Source organism: Gordionus sp. m RMFG-2023, chromosome 1 (genome assembly GCF_954871325.1).
Source record: "Gordionus sp. m RMFG-2023 chromosome 1, tfGorSpeb1-WG-v2, whole genome shotgun sequence".
In the NCBI taxonomy this organism is placed as follows: Eukaryota; Metazoa; Nematomorpha; class Gordioida; order Chordodea; family Parachordodidae; genus Gordionus; species Gordionus sp. m RMFG-2023.
Window position 1 is genome coordinate 86,706,057 of NC_088775.1, and position 19,035 is coordinate 86,725,091.

The following is a 19,035-nucleotide window of genomic DNA, read 5'->3' on the forward strand; positions in this document are numbered from 1 at the left end:
TAATTTCTCTGATTCGAATAAACTTTAAAACTTACGTTGTCCAAGTGATTCCATGACTAAATCGATAAAACCTGGCCCCCTGTATCCAGTCATTGACCATCCCGGACCCCCGATCACGGACTGTATTATTCCCCTTCAGACTGGGGGACCCATCGGTCCAAACTCAACAATATCATTCTTTACTACAGAGTAAATTTTGGAAGGTGATTTGCCTTAAACAAATTTTCGTTATGTAGCGGAGCATATCCTATAAAATAAATCAGAATTGTATATATTTTATTTCAGTTATAATTAAGTATATTATTATAATATAAATGTAATTGTAAATTGAATTTAAATTGAATATAATATTAACTTTTCGTTTGTAAATTACATAACCTGAAGGATTGAATTCATTATATATATATACGTGATATTTTGTATAAAAGATACTTTTACTTACTTTACTTATTTTACTTATTTAATAAAACACTTCAATTATGTTCCTAATTTTTGATAAATTATGTATCTACTCATTTTTATTTTCTTCCATAAAATTATATTTGATCGGATTGTATAATTACTAAATGTATATTTAAATTTCCATATATTATTATGACAATTTAGTCAAAATTTTTATTTAAAAATAGCGAATGAAAATTAGATTTACTAAAAGTATTACACAATTGAGTATTTAAGCAGTAAAATTTGTATTAGAAAGCTATTCTTGTTTATTGCAGGTGTTTTTGGGCAATTAAAATTTTCTGTTTCGTTTTACAGCTGCTTTTTATATTAATTTTGTGAAGATTTAATTAGATTATTTTAATAATAACCAGTTTACTTATTTTAAAAAAATAGTCTTTTACATACATGATGGCATATTTTTTTTGGAAAGAAAGCTAGGTGTTTGGGGCGAAGGTACTTTATTGACGTAAAATACTATTTAGGGAAATTGCCATTCTCTCTTAAAAGGTTAGGCCTTTTGTTGAGTCGAAAGAGAAAAAATATGACAATGTTACAAATTTCTTAAAATCATTTAATATGCAAAAAATTAATGCTTATAAAAATGAATTAAATGCATTTGATCAGGAGTCAGAATCTTTAGAATATGCAGAGAAAGTACGCAAGGATATGGTTGTTCCCCAAAAAATATCATTAAAGGTTGGGTCAAAGGATATTCAGACTGACAACGATGAAGATGCTATATATTCAAGAGCATCAGATATGAATATACCTGAACATTTATCTATTGCAGGTAAAATTTGTACTATTTTAAGAGAAAACAATATTTGCTGATTTTATTGGGATAATTTATGAGAATATAATTTTTTTTAGATACTGTTAAAAATGTTTCTGTAGAAAATGATGAAAATATCAATGTTTCACCAAAAATATTTACAAAAAAGAAACATTTTCTAAATTCTTCCAATTATATTTTTTCAAATGGTGGTGACTCAATACCCTTAATACAAAAGTAAATAAAATTTATTCACACTATTAACTACTTATATATGTATACTAAAAATGAAAATTTAATTTTTTTTAAAAGTATATTTATTTATATATAAATTATGATCATAGTTTATTTTGTTAAATGGCTTGATTTAAGAAAAAATGGCTAACCCATAACCAATATTTTAGCCAAAAAATTAGGGATGTGAACCATTCAATAAAAATTATGGTCCAGGTTCAGGAATAAAATTTAAAAAAGGATTCAGGTTCAGGGTTTGTAGTAGTGTTGTTAATTTGCCTAACTTTGACCATCTCTATTGTGGCTTAGTCAAGCTTTTAGCCTAAAAAATTAAATTAAGCCTCTAAGTTGAGTCTAAACTTGAAGATTGATTCGAATATTTTTAAATAAAAACATGGCTAAGCTGTTTTATAGTCGACTAAAGTTTGGTAGTTTAACTAACAACACTAGTTTGTAGAAAGAAATATTGACTCAAAATAAGCTATACTATAAAACATGAATATCCAGGATTTTGGTAGTAGAGGATAGGGGTATTAAGTGGGGTTTTCCTTCATAAATTTTATTGAAGATATTTATGTCCACTTGTTAAAGGCCTTTTGCTATATTAAATTTGTACAGAAATAATTTTTTTTTTAATCTATGTTTTTTTTTATTAAAATGCCTTTTTCTAAAAATTTTGAATTATAGACATTTTAAAAAGTTATTAACTTGTACTAATTTTTCTTTTAAATTCTTCCCTATAACGATATATTGTATTCTTTTTTTTTGGAGAGAGAAATGTGTAGGAGGATTTTTTTTTTTATTAGCTTAAGATGATATTTAGGAGAATAGGCAAATTTTTGATGAGGGGATTACCCTTTGGTTATGTCAGAGACCTGCAGAGGCACCATTTGCACTGCCCGGCCCGGATTTAAAAATTTAAGGCCCGGCCCGACCAGGATATTTTTTAAAAAAATTTTTTACGGCCCGGCCTGGATTTAAAAATTTAAGTCGGAATTTTTTAAAATTATATTCGACCAGGTATATACAAAAATTCACCTATGAGGTATTTTACCATATTTTTCAGCGAGTATTATCGCTATTATTTAAAAAATACATGTAAAAAGCTAATATTTTGAGAATATTATATTGAATTTATAAAAATTATAAAACTGTTATTTATAAAAATGGATATTTTGAGTATATACTATATTTTATATTGCATTTATAAAAATAAAACTAATATTCATAAAAATGGTAATAATATTTGTCATATACTATATTTTATATTACATTTAAAAAAAATAAAACTAATATTTAATTTATAAAAATGGGAAATATTTTGAGAATATAATATATTGTATTTAATTTACTATTTAATTTATAAAATAAAAATAAATCGCTATTTAAAAAAATGCATGTATAATAAATAGTATTTTGAAAATATAATCTAATTGCACAATATTAATATAATTTATTTTATAATATAAATTTTTAACAAAAGAAGATAATTGTATTATATAATATTTTTAAAAAAATAATGAAAAATGTTGGATTAAAAACTTTCATGACTCAAGGTAAATATAATAAATGCAATAAATATTTGACAGTTTGCAAAGTAAAAAACCAGCATGATTGACGAAACCCTATACTCAAGAAAGATATTAAAAATTCACAAATTATCATGAAGAAAGAGAAGCATATCTATCTTTTCAGGTTGAAGATTACTTCTTCTTTCTTCAAGAATTCTCCCAGTAGTGGAAAAATTCCGCTCAACAAAGTTATCCACCTTTAAATGTTTCATCTATTTTTTCTTTATTTATGTAATTATAATATTCATCATCGGGTATTGACATATTACCAGAATTACCATCGCCCCATTTGTCATAAAACGATTCAGTTTGTTTAACAACAGTCGTAATTTGACTGGTCGATGGTATTTCATTTACTTCCTGAGCCTCTTGTAATTTAATATAATCTTTTATATAGTTTTCCGTCATTTTGCGATCTGTCCCTGACTACATACCTAATTGCTTGAATTTGGGACAGAGAAAAAGAGAAATAAAATGATACTTTTGTAAAACAAATTTTTCAATTAAAAAATGCTTTATATTAAGTAAAATCAATTACAAACTTTAAGAAGTGATAATCCTTTATTTGATTGTTTTGGTAAAATATATTCTAAAAATTTAGATATGAATTATAAAAAAATATATTAATAATACTTGAATATTGGGGCTTATTTAAGATATTCCTTTATTTGATTGTTTTGGTAAAATATGTTGTAAATAGATATGAATTATAAAAAAATATATTAATACTTTGAATAAATTTGCAAGAAATTAATAATTAGATCGATCTGTGGGTTGTTAGGTAGTGTTAACCATCACCCAATATTATATTAATCATAACTATAATATAATATAATCTTATAACCATTAACTCATAATGTAAAAATTTTTATAAAAAATATTAAGGCCCGGCCTGGCCCGGATATATTTAAAAAAAAATTTTTTAGGCCTGGCCAGCCCAGATATGTTTAAAAAAAATTTTTTTAGGCCCGGCCCGGGTATATTTAAAAAATTTAAAATACGGCCCGGCCCTGCCCAGGTTGGGCTTAGGGCCGGGCCTGCAGGTCTCTGGGTTATGTGTCATCTACAAAATTCCCAATATTTTACTTTCTAAAATTGATATAAAACAAGAAATACAATACATTCCTATTATAATACATTAATAAATTATCATTTATTATAAAATATTATTACCTACACTATAAAATTCACAATATTTCAATTTCTAAAATTGATATAAAACAAGACATTACCTATTAAATGGAAGTAAAAAACCAGAAAATTTTGAAAAATGGGAAGAGAATAAATAATGATTTTACAAAAAAATTTAAATATATTTTTCAAGAATTTTTAAATATTTTTTATTTACCTAGAACCTTAAAATTTTTAGAAGGATCCAAGTTTGGGTCTGACAAAAATACTAGGGTGGGGACAAGGGTTTGGCTCCAGGTTCACATCTTTGCTAAAAATATAATGCAAGCCTGGAGATTTTGGTCATAGATGACAGGAAGGTTTGGACATCTATTAACAAAACTTTGAAGCTTGGCCATTTTTGAGGTTAAATCTTAATTTAAAATTGGTGAAATCGAGTAATTTAACAACTATATCTTCATAAATTGTTTACTTATATATTTTTTAATATTAAACCAAAAGCAATATGTACTCAACAACTCCCACGAATCCTTCACCTGCTCAAAGATTAGAATTACTTGAATTAAAATATAATGAGAATAATCAATGTTTGGCAGAATTGAGGCAAGAATTTGAAAGAAATAAACGCCTCCAAAGACTAACAGCTTACACACTAATTTTTGTTTATTGCTTCTCAAAATTAATATCATTTTTTAGGCGATAGATTCAATTTAAAAAACAATCTTTCTTCGAATATCAACTACAACCAATAGAATAAAGATCATTTTAGGACTCATTTTAAAAAAACCAATTAATTATCAAAAAATAGAAAATAAGCTAAATTTAAATGTAGTTTATTTTTTTTAAGTATTATTAAAGAATTTTTTAAAAATAATGTTGAACCATTCTGTTTTGAAATATTATTTAAAAATAAAAATTAATAAGGCTTGATTGGCAATTTTGTAATATGAACAACAATCTTTTCATAAATTTATTTGTCATTGCTTTTAAATTTATAAATTATTTATGCGACAATAGTCATTTAAAAAAATTTTTTTAAATTTTTTCCTCCATACATAATTTAAGGGCTTTACAATACATTACCCAACACATGTTTTTTTTCTTCTGTCTTTTCATCTTATTCTGTTGATTTAGGAAAGAACCCCAAAAGATAACAAAGTATTTTTCTAATCAATTGTATATCATTACCCTTTTTATCATTCAAAATTTTGACTATTATCCTTTTAGTGAATTGGAATTTATATATTTTTTTAGCAACAAATCTTATATAATATATATTATAAAAATAACATAGAAAAAAAAATTTAAACCAAACCAGAATTGTACTAAGGAATGTTTATTATAATATTTTTTTTATATCATAATCATTAAAATAAAATGCACACTTGAAGTGGAAATAACTTTTCAAGTTTATTTTATGATATAATTATAAAATTTGAATAATATTAATTAAATTATATATATATTTTTTTAATTTACTACATACTTTATAATATTAGGGGCAGGCAGATATTTGCCCAACTTATATTCTGTACGTAATATATTATGTAATTCACATTAAACGCTAAACAATAAGAAGAAATAAATTAATTAGTCAAAACCAAAAAATAAAATAGTTTTTATGGTTTAAATTTACCATATTTTATAATTTTTTAAAATTAACAATTTTTTGTTTAAATTTTACAAAATTTTTTTGTTTATTAGTGCTGTGCCGATCCATAAATTTTTCACAGATTCCATATTTTCCGATATTGGTTCAAAACCGATCCGAAATTTATATTTATTTTTTTTACCATCCCCCTTTGAACCAAATGTAATAAAAATAAGAATCCATAATTTCTATGCAAAAAAGTCGAATTATGCATTTAATTTAATTTTAACATTTTTATTTCTACAATTAAGACTATAGAATAAAAACTATATTAATAATAGATTTAAAAAATAAATATTTAAGATATATTTTGAATAGTATATATGTGTTGGTATGAATTAATGTTAAACGTTACTTTTGAAAGGTAATTACTTACACTACAAGTTACTTTATAAATCATAATTCCGGTATAAAAATCTCAATCAAATATACAATTTATTATATAAAAATATAATTACACTGAAAAAAAAAATACCGGTACGTTGAAGTAAAATACATATATCTGCACTGAATTTTTTTTTAGTCAAAATTCGGGCTTTATAAATTTTTATTTGCATTTAAACAATAAACTATTTACAAAATTTCTGTAGGACGCGCTCGTGTCAAGAAAATAATCTACGCTAGACAACAAACCTTCTACGTGAACACTTGGTGTGATAGCAACATTATATTTAATAAATGGAATAATTTAATCTCTTTTTAATTAACTCAGGTTCTGTCCTCAGATTTATTTATTACACAAATATGATATGGCAATGTTATATAACGACACTAGAACTCATTTATCAAAAAAAAATGAGCGTTTTGCAAAAATGTGGATATAGAACATTATAATACCAACCGACGATATACCTTTCTATATTTATTCAGTTAAACAATCGCGTTACACATTTTTTTTGTATGGTGAAAAAAAAAACTACGCATTCAAATTATACTGATATTTATATATTAGAAAATCAGATCTACTGAGGTTTGAAGTTTCGACCCGGTTTTGTAAAAAAAAAGAATCCATTCTCAAACCCGGCCCGGATTTTTTTGGCCCCACCCCGGTTTTTATTAGCGATTTTTTTTACGCCATATTGACTTATGTTTTAAAAACATTATTTATACCAAAAACATACTTGTTGCAAATTATTATTTGGTACACAAATAAAGGCATTTTTTAATAATATAATAATAGCCTGGTAGTAAGTATTTCTTATCTGGCCAGAGTTTTTGAGTGGCCATAAAAAATATCATCATTAAAATAGAAGAATCTCACAGTTACTTTGGTTGAAATAAATTTGAAGGAAATATTGGGAAGTAAATAAAATCCCTTTATTTAAAATATTAAATAAACCTAAAAAAAATGAACTTCTTTGTTCACGTTCAAAATTCGTCCAAATAAAAATAACGTCGTTTCACTGTGTTTTTTAAAAAAGAAACGGATTTTATTCACCAGCGCGATCAACTTGAACGATCCCGTTTACAATAACTAATATTTAATAAAAATTTGTCAAAAATCATTCATTTATAAAAAAATATAAATATAGGCATAATTATTTGAATTCATAAAATCTATTACAATAAAAATATAAAAAAACATTCATTTTTTTTAAAAAATACACATATAAACCATTTTCTTTATATATATTCTCGATAGATTGATATATATTTTTACGAATTAAAATTTGATTGAATTGATAAATTTTTCCAAGTTTTTGCGAGCTGCTCTTCTAACGCACTCTAAAACACCGAGAGTTTCATAATTTAGCACGTTGTAATTAACTTTAAATGCCGAACTTCTTTTGCTTCTCTTATCGGAACTCTTATTTGTTGGGGGCGATGGCCTGGAAGTTTTACTTTCGGGCTTTTTAGAATTGCAAAAATATTCATTGCTGTCCGGGGAATCCATAAGCAATCTACTAACCACCTTAACCATGGAATACATTATGTTCCCCATTTGAATCCTTTCATGGTTCCGTGAGGCTTTGCTGAAACGTTTTAAAGTTTCAGTGTCCTCTGATTTGAAAACGGATTTGAAATTAAGCAGACCTACCCTCTCTTCTCTAACATTATCCACAAAACTATAGAACTGGGTGTTATGAATTGGGTAGAAATCTGTGTATGTGAGAAGTAGAGTGGCCCACTCTTTGACAGGCTCTTTTCGGCCTCTTTGGAATTCGGAGTTCGTATTCGGGAAGTAAATATGATGCCTTTTATAGTTAATATAGAATTGTATGTAGGACAGGGGGTCGCAGAATATTTCTTTCAGTTCGACATATCTATCAAAATTTTTATGGTTGATGCAGTAATCCCGATCTTCGGGGATTTTGTCACTCGTGAACGGGGTGTCCAAGTCATCAGTCAGATGATACAATTCGTTGTTATCGAATACAACCACTTCCGAGATTTCGAACGAAACTATATACTTCTTAGGGTTATTCGTCGTAATGGGATCAAAACGGATCATGTGATAGTAATGATCAAGAGCTGCTACTAAAATGATAATATCTTCCGTCACCTTTCGAATTGAATGATCGAAATCGTGCTTGAGTCCCAAGTGTTCGATCCAGTGATAATTGTGAAGCAGTTTTTCGTCAATCACAATTTTTAGCGGAAAGACTATCCTTTGAGTGTCTAGCTTAAGGGGCATGAGCTGTATATTAGGCCTCTGGGGTGGGAGATTTGATATATCTTTTTAGGTATAAACAAAAAATTTATAAAAGAAAATTGTTTAATCCTTTCTTCAATTACACTTAGAATAGATTTGAACATCAGCAAGTATATATTATTATTAGTTATAAATTTAAAAAATTATCATGAATTAATATCATTTAATAAATCGCCCGGTCTCGAGTTTTGTATTAAGCATTCGGCCCGGTATAAGTTGCAAAAAGTATTCTACTTAAGAAATAAATATATTTGACACTTTCTTATCTGAAACAAATACTAGAGACGAGGTTAGTGAATAGTTTAAAAGATTAAATAAAATTTGATCGTTGTTCAATAAATTGCTAAATACTGTCAAACAACGTGGCAGAAAAATATGTGACTGACACCTTTAACAACTCTTTTTTTCATTTTAAGGCCCGGATAGGCTTTTGATATTTGAATATAATATATATATATTACTTAGAATTGGTAAGACGTAATGATTTTTGATAGCCCTTCCTCTTTGGCACAAATTTAACTCTAAAAATAGATTCTTATAAAGCACCAAATTTTTATTCAAATATCGAAAGTCTGCGATATTCGTACTCTTTTCGCTTTTCTGAGAGATGTGGTCCCTTTCATTATTCAAAGCTTCGACCTTCATCGTAGTTTTAGATGGCGCGGGATTTTTAACGATAGGTTTAATCATATAATTTTGTTCCCTTAGAGCCATTTCGATCAAATAAGACGCGTTTTGAACGATGATTACATCCTTGTTCGTGAACACGAACCCGTTAAAATAAAACATCGGTTGCGGAGTCCCCTGCTGCTCGTTGTACTTATGGATGAATCCGACTAGGAATGTATCTATCTCAGTCAAGGTGGTGAAAAAATCAAGTGGAATTGTTTTATCCAAGTATTGATAACGTAAGTTCTCTAAAACCTGATTCACCAATGGTTTGGAAGTGTTTATGTAGTATTTGAAATCGAAATTCTTGTAGACCGTCATCTTGATACCGTAATCTTTAAAGAGTTCTTGCTTGGGTAACTTTTTTACTCTGTTCTGATAATATTCGTGGGCGCCGTATACGACTGGGCAGTATCTTAGGTTAAGATATTAAAAACAAGTTAATGATTTTAAATCATTAGAGTTTTTAAAAAGAAAAGGAGGAGAAAAAAATGGTTAAATATATATTAATTTACCTGATGAGATTATTAAACAAGAAATTTTCATCGATGGTGGAAAAACGAAAATCGAAGGTAGTGAAAGGCAAGGTTTTTTCCGATTTTCCCGAAGAATTCGAAGAAAGTTTAATGCTGTTCGGGTGCACGAAATCGCAATAGGCCGATAATTTGTTACAAGAGCTCCAATCGATTTGAAAATTGTCTACCAATAATATTAGGAGAGATGATACGGTTAGACAAATTCTGAAGACGGTTTCTTTTGTGCATCCGAACGATGAGACTTTAGTTAGTGGCATTGAATATCATAATTATTAGATTTGATTATTATATATTTTTTGGGGTATTTGTAAGCATATGAATATATTTTTTTAACATAATAATATATCTAATTTTGTTATCAAATTTTTTTTCCCACAAAATCCAGGGTAATAAACATATTTTTTTTAAAAATGTTAATATTATAACATATTTTCTATTTCAATTTACGTACAAATAATTATTTGAGCATTTTTATTTTCTTGATAAATTGATGCGTTTTTTTCATAATGTAATCAAACGTCATTATTCATTTTACATTATATTGGTAAATGTATATGCGTATATTTTAAATTGTAATGCCCTTATAACACGCACGCATTATCTTGATCCCTAGCAACAACAGAAACCAAAGATGAAACAAGATATTATTATAAGAGGTCTGTCCGAACCACAAAAGCTTGGTCATCTGGTCACACAAGTTGAGTATGAAAAAAAAATCAACATCAACGCAATTAATTCAAATTTTTCATATATGAAAATAATTATTTTATACACAGTGCGTCGTTAGTTTATAGAGAACGGTACAGCTGTCCTCGGCCCGAACCCCAAAATTGGGCAAGGCATATTTTCGAGCCATTTGGCAAATTGCGCTAAATATTTTTACGGGAGTCCGGACCTGAAAATGTTTTTAAAAATAATAATTAGGACACATTTATGTCGTTTTCCCTTCAGAAAAAATCATTACTGATCATGTAAAAATAATCGAGTCGGGCCAAAAGGCCCGATAGAAAATTTTCACCGATTCGAGCTGGCCTGCTCCGACCTCTAATTATAAATTAACATATTGCGCATCAATTAAATATTTCAATATCAATGTACTACTACCTTTAAGGAATATTAAAGAATTTGATTAATATCAATGAAAAATATTACAAATAGGTTATTTTTTTTTATTAGTCTGACTATTTTTTTTAAATCTAAATAAATCTACTAGGTAATGTGTCATAAATAATTTAAATTTATAAAATATTATTTCAGATAAAATTGTTTTATTAAAAAAATGAGCCCTTTTGCTAAAGAGTTTTCCTCAATTTTCTAAATATTTTTTAGTTAATACTAGGTGTAGAATCAATTCCTTGAATGAAGAAAAATTTACATTTGACCCATCGGCTAATCTAAAAACTAGAAAAGGTAAATTTCTAAGGAAAATTATTTTCGTAGTGTTAAAACTTAATCTGATTCCTATAAAAATATTCATAAACAATATTAAAAAATTTAAGCATTATTTAAAGATTACAAAAGTTCCAATTTTCGTTATGTTTAGACGATGCAGTATCACCCACCATAAAGAATAAAGCTTAGTTAAAATATAAAAATTTGATCTAATTATCTGAATCGGGTTTAATCATGCCATTTAACCACCTGAAGTCTAAAAGAAAAAACTCTGAAGATCATTAAATACCTCCAAAAAAATTAATAATTCTATTGATTTATAAAAAAAACAATCTAAGATTTAATTTTCAATATTCATGATCTTTTATGCCATTACTTTATAAGAATAACATTCTTTCGCTTTGCATCACGAATTATCTAAAAATAACCGCATGGGAACTTATTTTAATCTCTTCTAAACATAAATTGCAAATCTATTGATGAGTAGGGGCTTACCAAATCTTAGTTTGGATCACATGGAAATAGGGTGCATAAATTTTAGGCATTTACCTAGATGATACATGTCAGACAGTCCTCTAATATCGGAAGTATTGAATACAATTTAATTTTGCGTTTTTTTGTAATAATAAAAAAAATTTATATAAATTTATCAAAATTCTCTCATTTTTACAGCAATACTTCCCTTTTCTATGGATAAACGAACCGCCTACTAAAGTAACTGCTTCAGTAAATTTTAAAAAAGGGGTAAGAATTTTTGAAACCATTGTCTTCTTAACTCAACTGTAAAACGTAACCAAAAATCGTATGCCACCTTAAAATGTTATGCAATGAATCTACAAGAAACAGCCATTTGTTTTTTTCCCATCTATATATATTATTTCTAAAATGATCCACACTAGACAAAAAAATAACATGATTTTTTTTCTAAAATAAATTACAAGTAATCGAAGTTTTTAGAGAAAAAAAGTGAAAAGGGAAATTAACACATAAAAAATGTAGAAATGGTAAAAAAAAATTTTAAATATAAAGAATTAAGTTATAATAATTTTAACATAGGATGTAACTGTTATCGAGAATAACTTCACATAATAATAAAGAGTGTTAAGAGAATCGAAATGATGTATTAATTGGTTAACATTATAGCTTTTATGATACAATAATATATAATCTGGTAGCGAATTTACGGTAAGATTGGCTCCTGGTCATGATAAAATATGGGTGAAATTTTCATTTCTAACAAAAAATTTGGCTAAAAAAATTATATATTATAATATATAATATATATATGTATATATATAAAATATGGCGGATTCATTCGCTACCCTGCATTTACAGTTAGAGCAAAATACAAAAATACAGCATATTTTGTATATTTCCTCGCGAATTCATGCCAACTATAAATGCAGGGTTAAGATATATTAAAACAATTGAAAAGAAAGAAACGGGAATATAATTTAAAAAATAATATAATTCTTTTATAAGATGTGTGAGCATGAATAATTTTTTTTTTTGATCCTAATTCTTCGGAAGGTTATCCCCTTTTATTTTTTAAAATAAATTGGTTTCTGTCAATAAAAATCCGAGCTCTTTGCTTACTGCGGGCCTGGTGGATCGAATAGTCAACCTGTACATCTTTATTCAAATATTTTAAAAGTGATAATAAAATATTAATTATATATTCTACGAATCGTGAAAGGATATAGAAAATTTGTTGTTACCCTGCACAGATGTTTTTACCATACATAATGATGGGGTTAAGGATCTTTTAATGCAAACCTAAATGGAAAAATTAGAGACCTGCAGAGGATCAAAATTAGATCAGAGTCGGATAAATTTCTTTTCATTTTTAAACCCCAAACCGGCACAGGTTGTAAAATGTATTTTTTATTTTTGATCATTTTAGGGTCTTCTGGCAAGGACTTTTTAAAATTCTTTATTTTGAATAATCTTGATGTATATTGCAAATTATTTCGAAAGATTGATTGAACCCATAAACGTTAAATGATTAAAGAAGGCTCTGTTTTACAAGATTTTACAACATTTCCCAATAACAAATTGATATAGTTTTTTTTTTAGATTAAACAACTGGCCTGGCCCGAATTTTTAAAATCTTATCATTTTTCGGCCTGTTTCGCGTCGAGTTCCGGTCCTGCAGGTCTCAGAGAAAAAATTAATAAGTTCTCTCATCAACTCCGCGTGTTTATTACCGCGTTCAAAATTGTAAAGTAGTTTACTTAAAATGAAGTTGAATAAGCATTCTTTTCTAAACCTATATATATTTGTTTCATTAAAAATTTGTCTTATAAATATATTTCAAAGCAAATTATAACCATTTATAAGGCGTCCAAAATCGTTTTTAAAAAATTTCAAAACTTTCGCAAATTTTAAAATGTTAAATTTTAAGAAATTTATAAAATTTTCTAGAATTATGTTTTGGAATTATTTATTTTTAACTAAAGTCTCTAAAATTTGATAATTTAATTTTTTTGATATTTTGGACAGAGCCTAAAGTAAGAGGAAAATTTTTTAAAAAAATGAAAATATTAAGTTTTACCGATGATTTCCTGTTCGGTTCTAATCTCAACAAACATCCTATTGGTTGAGATTCGGTGTTGATAATGCCTGTCGCTACTATGTTATCCTCATTACTGTCTATGCCAATTAAAACTGTCAATCCAAAATTGGTGATCTTGGGATAAATAAAAAGAAAGAAATATGAGGGGGAAGGGAATTAAATAATAATCATTTTTTTTTCTAAAAACGATGTCAAATTTAAAAAAATGTAAAATTAATTGTTTTATAGGTTCCAACTTTGTCACGGTTGGCTTGCGCATCGATAGGGAAGGAAGCTTTGAAAACTTTTTGATACTCTTGGCCGGGGTTTACCAAAGTTTTCCATCTAAAAAAACAACAATCATTTATAATTTACAGCTAAATTATACTATATACACAAATAGCGTTAGAGCAACGCCCGAATTCGTTTATTTCACACAAATTATTAATTATTAAAGAGACCTATTTTGACAAAGATTAATAAGATTTTATGTCGCAGACTAAGATGAAAATTATATTCTTCTAACATTTCTTGGAACTATGAAATATTAATCTATTCCTTATTTTCTTTTGTTATAATTTTTCAAAGTATCAAAATAGGATTAAACGCGACGTGAAAGAAGCAAGCTCGGACGACTTCTTAGGAGTTTTTTTTATTATGTACCTTGTAATGTATTAATATATAAAAGTACAAATGCGCATATAATTTTCTATATTCCTATCCGAATTATACATCACAAACCTATATAATAGCTTTTATTCGTAACGAAAATGCAATTGTCTAAACGTATTCACGATAAACGCAAATATTTTTACGCTTTTTAAACGGGAAGGGGGAAGAAAGAACAAAAAATAACCTTTGAAAAAATCCGCTTTGATCCATCATAGTTTGAGGCGACTGGGCATCACAAAATTTGTTGATGCAGATCGGTAAGTAGGTATCTATCATAAACCATTGTTTGGTTCCTTGCTGCTTGTTAAGGCCCCCGCCGGTGAAATCGTTAAAATTATCGCTGAAAATGTTGCTTTTGTTTGACGCATTGCTGTCGGAATTGAAAAGTGTCGAACTCGTAAAGGGGTCGGATGAGGAGGGGTTTTGGGTTTGGATAGAGAACTCAACCCGTAAGCGAGGTGTTCGATAGAAATACTCCGAGGTTGGGTCGGCTGAGGGTGAGACTCGGTTGATAACTGAAAAATTTTGTTGGGCTTGTACACCTATCCCTAATTTGTCGATGTTTAAGGCTGAAGATACTAAGCTGATACGTGAATCACATGACAAGACAAAAAGGATAGAGGAGTTAAGGATATTAATTTAAGAAGAACTTTTTGCATATCTCTTGACTACCCCCAAAATGGCGTTTCTACACTTAAAAAAAGAGGTTTGTTACGGTTTTACAAACCAGGTTAATAATGGAAGGGATTCTGGATCCGGTTTTAAATTCTGAAATACTCTTTGGAATGTATCGAGTAACTAGTTACTTTTCAGATTTAGTAAAATATGTTAAATTTCATTTTAAAAATACCTTTATATAATAATGTCTAATTAACATTAAGCGCTACTGTAGAAAGCTTGTTTAGTCTAAGGAAGCTTATTATTTTGGAGAAAACCGAGTGCGACTTTTAGACAGGAATTATGAATATAGTTTATTATTAAAGTCATAAAAATTTACTAAAACCCAAATTAGAATCAAAAATGAATATTAAAGTTATTTATGCATTTTTTTCAATACAATTGTTTCGTTTTTAAAAAATACATACTAGGTGAATTCCAACGAAGATCAAAGAATTTTTATATATTAAACAAAAAAAATTAAATCGAAATTTTTGGGTAACATTATGGTTCCTTATTGGGAACACAATTGTTAGATCTTTATTTAATTATTCCATTCTTTTAATTTTAGGCATTTTAATATATTTTTTTATAGAGTTCTTTGTATAAGGGATCTAGACCGAACCCGAACCTCTGGACTTAAAAGGATATTAATCTGCAAAAAAAGAAAGAAGGAAAATGATTGATAAAAAGTTCGAATAAAATCTCACAGATTTTTTCCCCCTCTTCTTTAAAAAAAGTTTTAAAAATATTTCAAAAAGGATATAATCATCGATAGAGGCTACAGCTGGTTTTGAAAACGAACTCAAGCCACCGTTGGTCAAACTTCCCGTATTATGCAAGTCTTCAGGTTTCCTTTCATCTTTTCCGGTGGAATCAAAAAAAGCCCGAACGCTAAAATTTTCCAAAACGTAGCGCGCACTTTTGTTCCCGTAAAAGACGGTCACCGATTGGTTGCTCGATTTGCCACCACCAGCTGATTGGCCAATTTTAGCGCCAATTTGCAAGCGCGAATCTTCATAAAGAAGACCCGCGTTCTTAAGAGCGAATCGGCCGAGGATTTCTCTCAATGGGGTGTGACTAATCGTTGGATGTTCCCTAAATATCGTGTTTTATTTATACTATCATAATATTTGTAAAAGTAAGACATGCTGCAAATCGCAATTTTCGTGAGCTGATCTGCAAGCGCCTAATTTTAATAGAACACTTATTAATAAGTCAGACATGTCATCAAGATTTGTCATAACTACTAATTTTTGTTTATATGTTTTTCATCACTTTAGGAGATTAGGGGTATAGTTGGGTAATATTTCTCCATTTTAAGCAGGAAAAAAAACAGATTTTTTTAGCCTAAAACTTGAAGAGGTAAAAATATTTTATTGCGTTTCAGTTCTTGGCGGATTATTCTCGGTATGCAGCGCCCGTAGATTAAGTCGAATTGGCAATAGCCATGACTTAAAAAGTTCTTAAAAAATTAATCTTATTAGCCCAATTAAAATGATTCAAATAGAATAGTCAAATAAAAACTTTAAAACATTTTATTATTTGTTATTCTGGTAGGTCTGCGACCAAAAAAGACAGGCGAGAAATACAGTCAAACAACGACAAGAGAAAATGTGACTGTAATGAATGCGGTTAAAGACCCGCTAAGCTGTGAAGCCAGTTCGGTATTAAAAGCGTGGGGGAGAGGATGCAACGACTGAAACTTGAAAAAGTCGAGGTGACAAGAAGATGCATTGTGAAGCTGTGGAGTGAAAGAGTCAGGGATAAAAATGAGAAATTTTCCTGGTTTGGGGGTAAGGATGGAAGGGCTCGTATCTAGGCGAGCGTCATAGAGATATTAAAGTGAATTAAAAGTTGCAAAAATAAATTATTTAGCGAATTTACTAGTGTAATCATCTTATGTTTCACTAATTAGATGAAACAATGAAGGAAACTTGCCTTAAGGTGTGTCCATTGTTCATGTGTTGCAGCATAAATGTATAATTTGAATAGTAAGAGCAGGATTCTTTGGTAAAATTTGTAAGAGGCACTGGTGTATCCAGGATTTTGCTAAATGGGGGGGGGGCACTATTAGGTAAACTTTTTCCCTATAAATTTTATTGGAAATATAAAGGTCCACTTATTGTAGACCTTTAGCTATATTATATTTTTATAAAAATAATTCAAAATGGTTCTCACATATTTTTTAATTGCTTTCTTTCTTTTGAATTATAGTCGTATTTTAAAAGGTTATTGACTTTTATTAATTTTTCTTTCAAATTCTTCCTTATAATGATATATTGCCTAAATTTTTAGGGGGAAGGGGGGTGAGGGTGTGTAGGAGGGAATTTTTATTAACTTAAAATGATATTTGCGAGAACAGGCAAATATGCATTCCCCATTGGTTACGCGCTTGGAACCAACCAGGGAGTGAGAAGTGATCGAGGTATAGTGAAATACATCAAGATATTTTCAATCACGCATATTCAGTTGTAATCACAAATGCTAGGAAAGGTAGGTCATTAGTGGCGTTTCTGGGGAAATTATGATTTTATTTTGTCGTATATATAATAAATAAAGTATACTCGTCATGATCTAGTTGACTCATCGATAATAGTAAACTTATATCAATCAAATCAGCTCATAACTAACAACGGTTAAATAGAGGCTAAACGATGATTAGATATGCCAGAAAGCTGACAACGCACCAAAATCTTACAAACTTTTAGTGCGAATAATTCAAGACAAATTTGATAAATAAACCCTCCAAGCTTTTATTTCATTCCAAGATTTAGATAATTAAAATTATTGCAAATACTGTTGCATTAGATTAACTTAAAAATTTTATCCGCAAATAATATTTTAAAAAATTAATTGGTTTCATTTTATCAATATTGTCATCTTAAATGTTCGAATGACAAAAAGTTATTAAAAAAATGAGAAAATCGGCAATCGTTAATTTAGTGAGAGTGAGTGAGTAGTGTTGTTAAACGGCTCGATTCGAGCCTATTTTTAAAAACGGTGAACTCAATAATCGAGTTACCCATTTCTAAAAACCGGCTCAAATCGAGCCATTTAAACATTCATTGTATGATGATTTTTCAATTCCAATGATTAAAAAAATGTACTTAAAATTGGTTTATTTTTTTTTCTTCTCACCTATTATCCATGGAATAGCCACCGTAAATGTCCTTAGTGATGTTATTATTCGTAGATTCGTGATGATTCTCTCCCGCGTCCTTAAACGCGGAAATGATGGGGTCATTTTTGGTTTTGTGTTGCGTGGGCGCGAACAATCGAGCAAACACGTCTCCTTCCGCCTCCATTTCAACTAACCCAGGAACGCTACGAGCTACGGATGGAGATGGCGACGTCACTGAGATTAGGTCCAGGTTGTCGTTGGCGTGCTCTTGTGGAGGATGGCGGGTATGCTTTTTGGGAGTGGCCATATCTTCCGTTGTAGACGTCTTTTTATTGTCTAGTTTTAAAAAAAATATACAGGTAAAAAAAGGTTGTTTTTAATTTTTTTATTAGGGGATACCGGGGCAAAAAAACAGGGGGCATATCAGAACACTTTATTTCATTTAAAAAAATGAAGCTCAAACACAATATCGATAATTATGATAAGAATATGTGAAAAAAATTTTTAAATCCCTTTTCTATCAGATAACAATAAAATATATCATGATAGCACATGATAATATTCTAATCATTTCGCTCAAAGTGAGGGAACGGGGCATGTGGGAACACTTAAATGTCAATTTTTATACACGTGATATTAGAATGAAGAACCCAGCCAATAGTTGATGACAATTTGATAAAAAAATATATTAAATCTTTACAAATAAAAGGTAATTATTATTATAATAAATGAGGTAGCATATCATATCAAGGTGATTCATATTCTATTGATTATTCGACCTTTTTAAATAAATACATAATACAATATATAGCTATAAATTTATATATTTTGTAATCAATTAGATCAGGAATGTAATATTTGTGTCTAATAGCTTAACGTATATACACAAATTTGTTTCTATTAATAATATTTTACTTTGCTTAATTATTGAGATGTAAAACCTGTATATTATAAATTTAAAATAAATGAACTAAA

At 28.5% G+C, this 19,035-nt stretch overlaps 2 protein-coding genes across 2 annotated transcripts in view; one reads left to right on the forward strand and one right to left on the reverse strand.

The window, feature by feature from the left end:
• The first annotated feature begins 929 nt into the window (after positions 1–929).
• LOC135931742 (uncharacterized) lies at positions 930–5,992 on the forward strand. The gene is made up of 3 exons (XM_065469029.1): positions 930–1,234; positions 1,315–1,453; positions 4,654–5,992. The coding sequence occupies exons 1-3, from the start codon at positions 1,021–1,023 to the stop codon at positions 4,853–4,855; spliced, it is 555 nt and encodes a 184-aa protein (XP_065325101.1). The 5' UTR covers positions 930–1,020; the 3' UTR covers positions 4,856–5,992.
• A 6,412-nt stretch (positions 5,993–12,404) lies between these two features.
• LOC135922551 (AP-2 complex subunit alpha-2-like) overlaps positions 12,405–19,035 on the reverse strand; it is a 30,488-nt gene continuing 23,857 nt past the window's right edge. The window contains exons 14-19 of the mRNA XM_065456941.1: positions 18,078–18,396; positions 15,703–16,034; positions 14,464–14,869; positions 13,865–13,952; positions 13,608–13,742; positions 12,405–12,685 (exon numbers count right to left, since the gene is read on the reverse strand). Of these exons, the coding sequence (XP_065313013.1) occupies positions 12,602–12,685; positions 13,608–13,742; positions 13,865–13,952; positions 14,464–14,869; positions 15,703–16,034; positions 18,078–18,396 (1,364 nt within the window). The 3' untranslated portion in view covers positions 12,405–12,601. The remainder of the gene's footprint in view (positions 12,686–13,607; positions 13,743–13,864; positions 13,953–14,463; positions 14,870–15,702; positions 16,035–18,077; positions 18,397–19,035) is intronic.

Bases quoted from the DNA above. Each gene is read 5' to 3' on its own strand.
- LOC135931742 (XM_065469029.1), top strand. From the start codon at position 1,021: ATGCAAAAAATTAATGCTTATAAAAATGAATTAAATGCATTTGATCAG. The intron at 1,235-1,314 runs GTAAAATTTGTA...AATTTTTTTTAG, and splicing joins TGAACATTTATCTATTGCAG to ATACTGTTAAAAATGTTTCT. The intron at 1,454-4,653 runs GTAAATAAAATT...TTAAACCAAAAG, and splicing joins TCAATACCCTTAATACAAAA to CAATATGTACTCAACAACTC.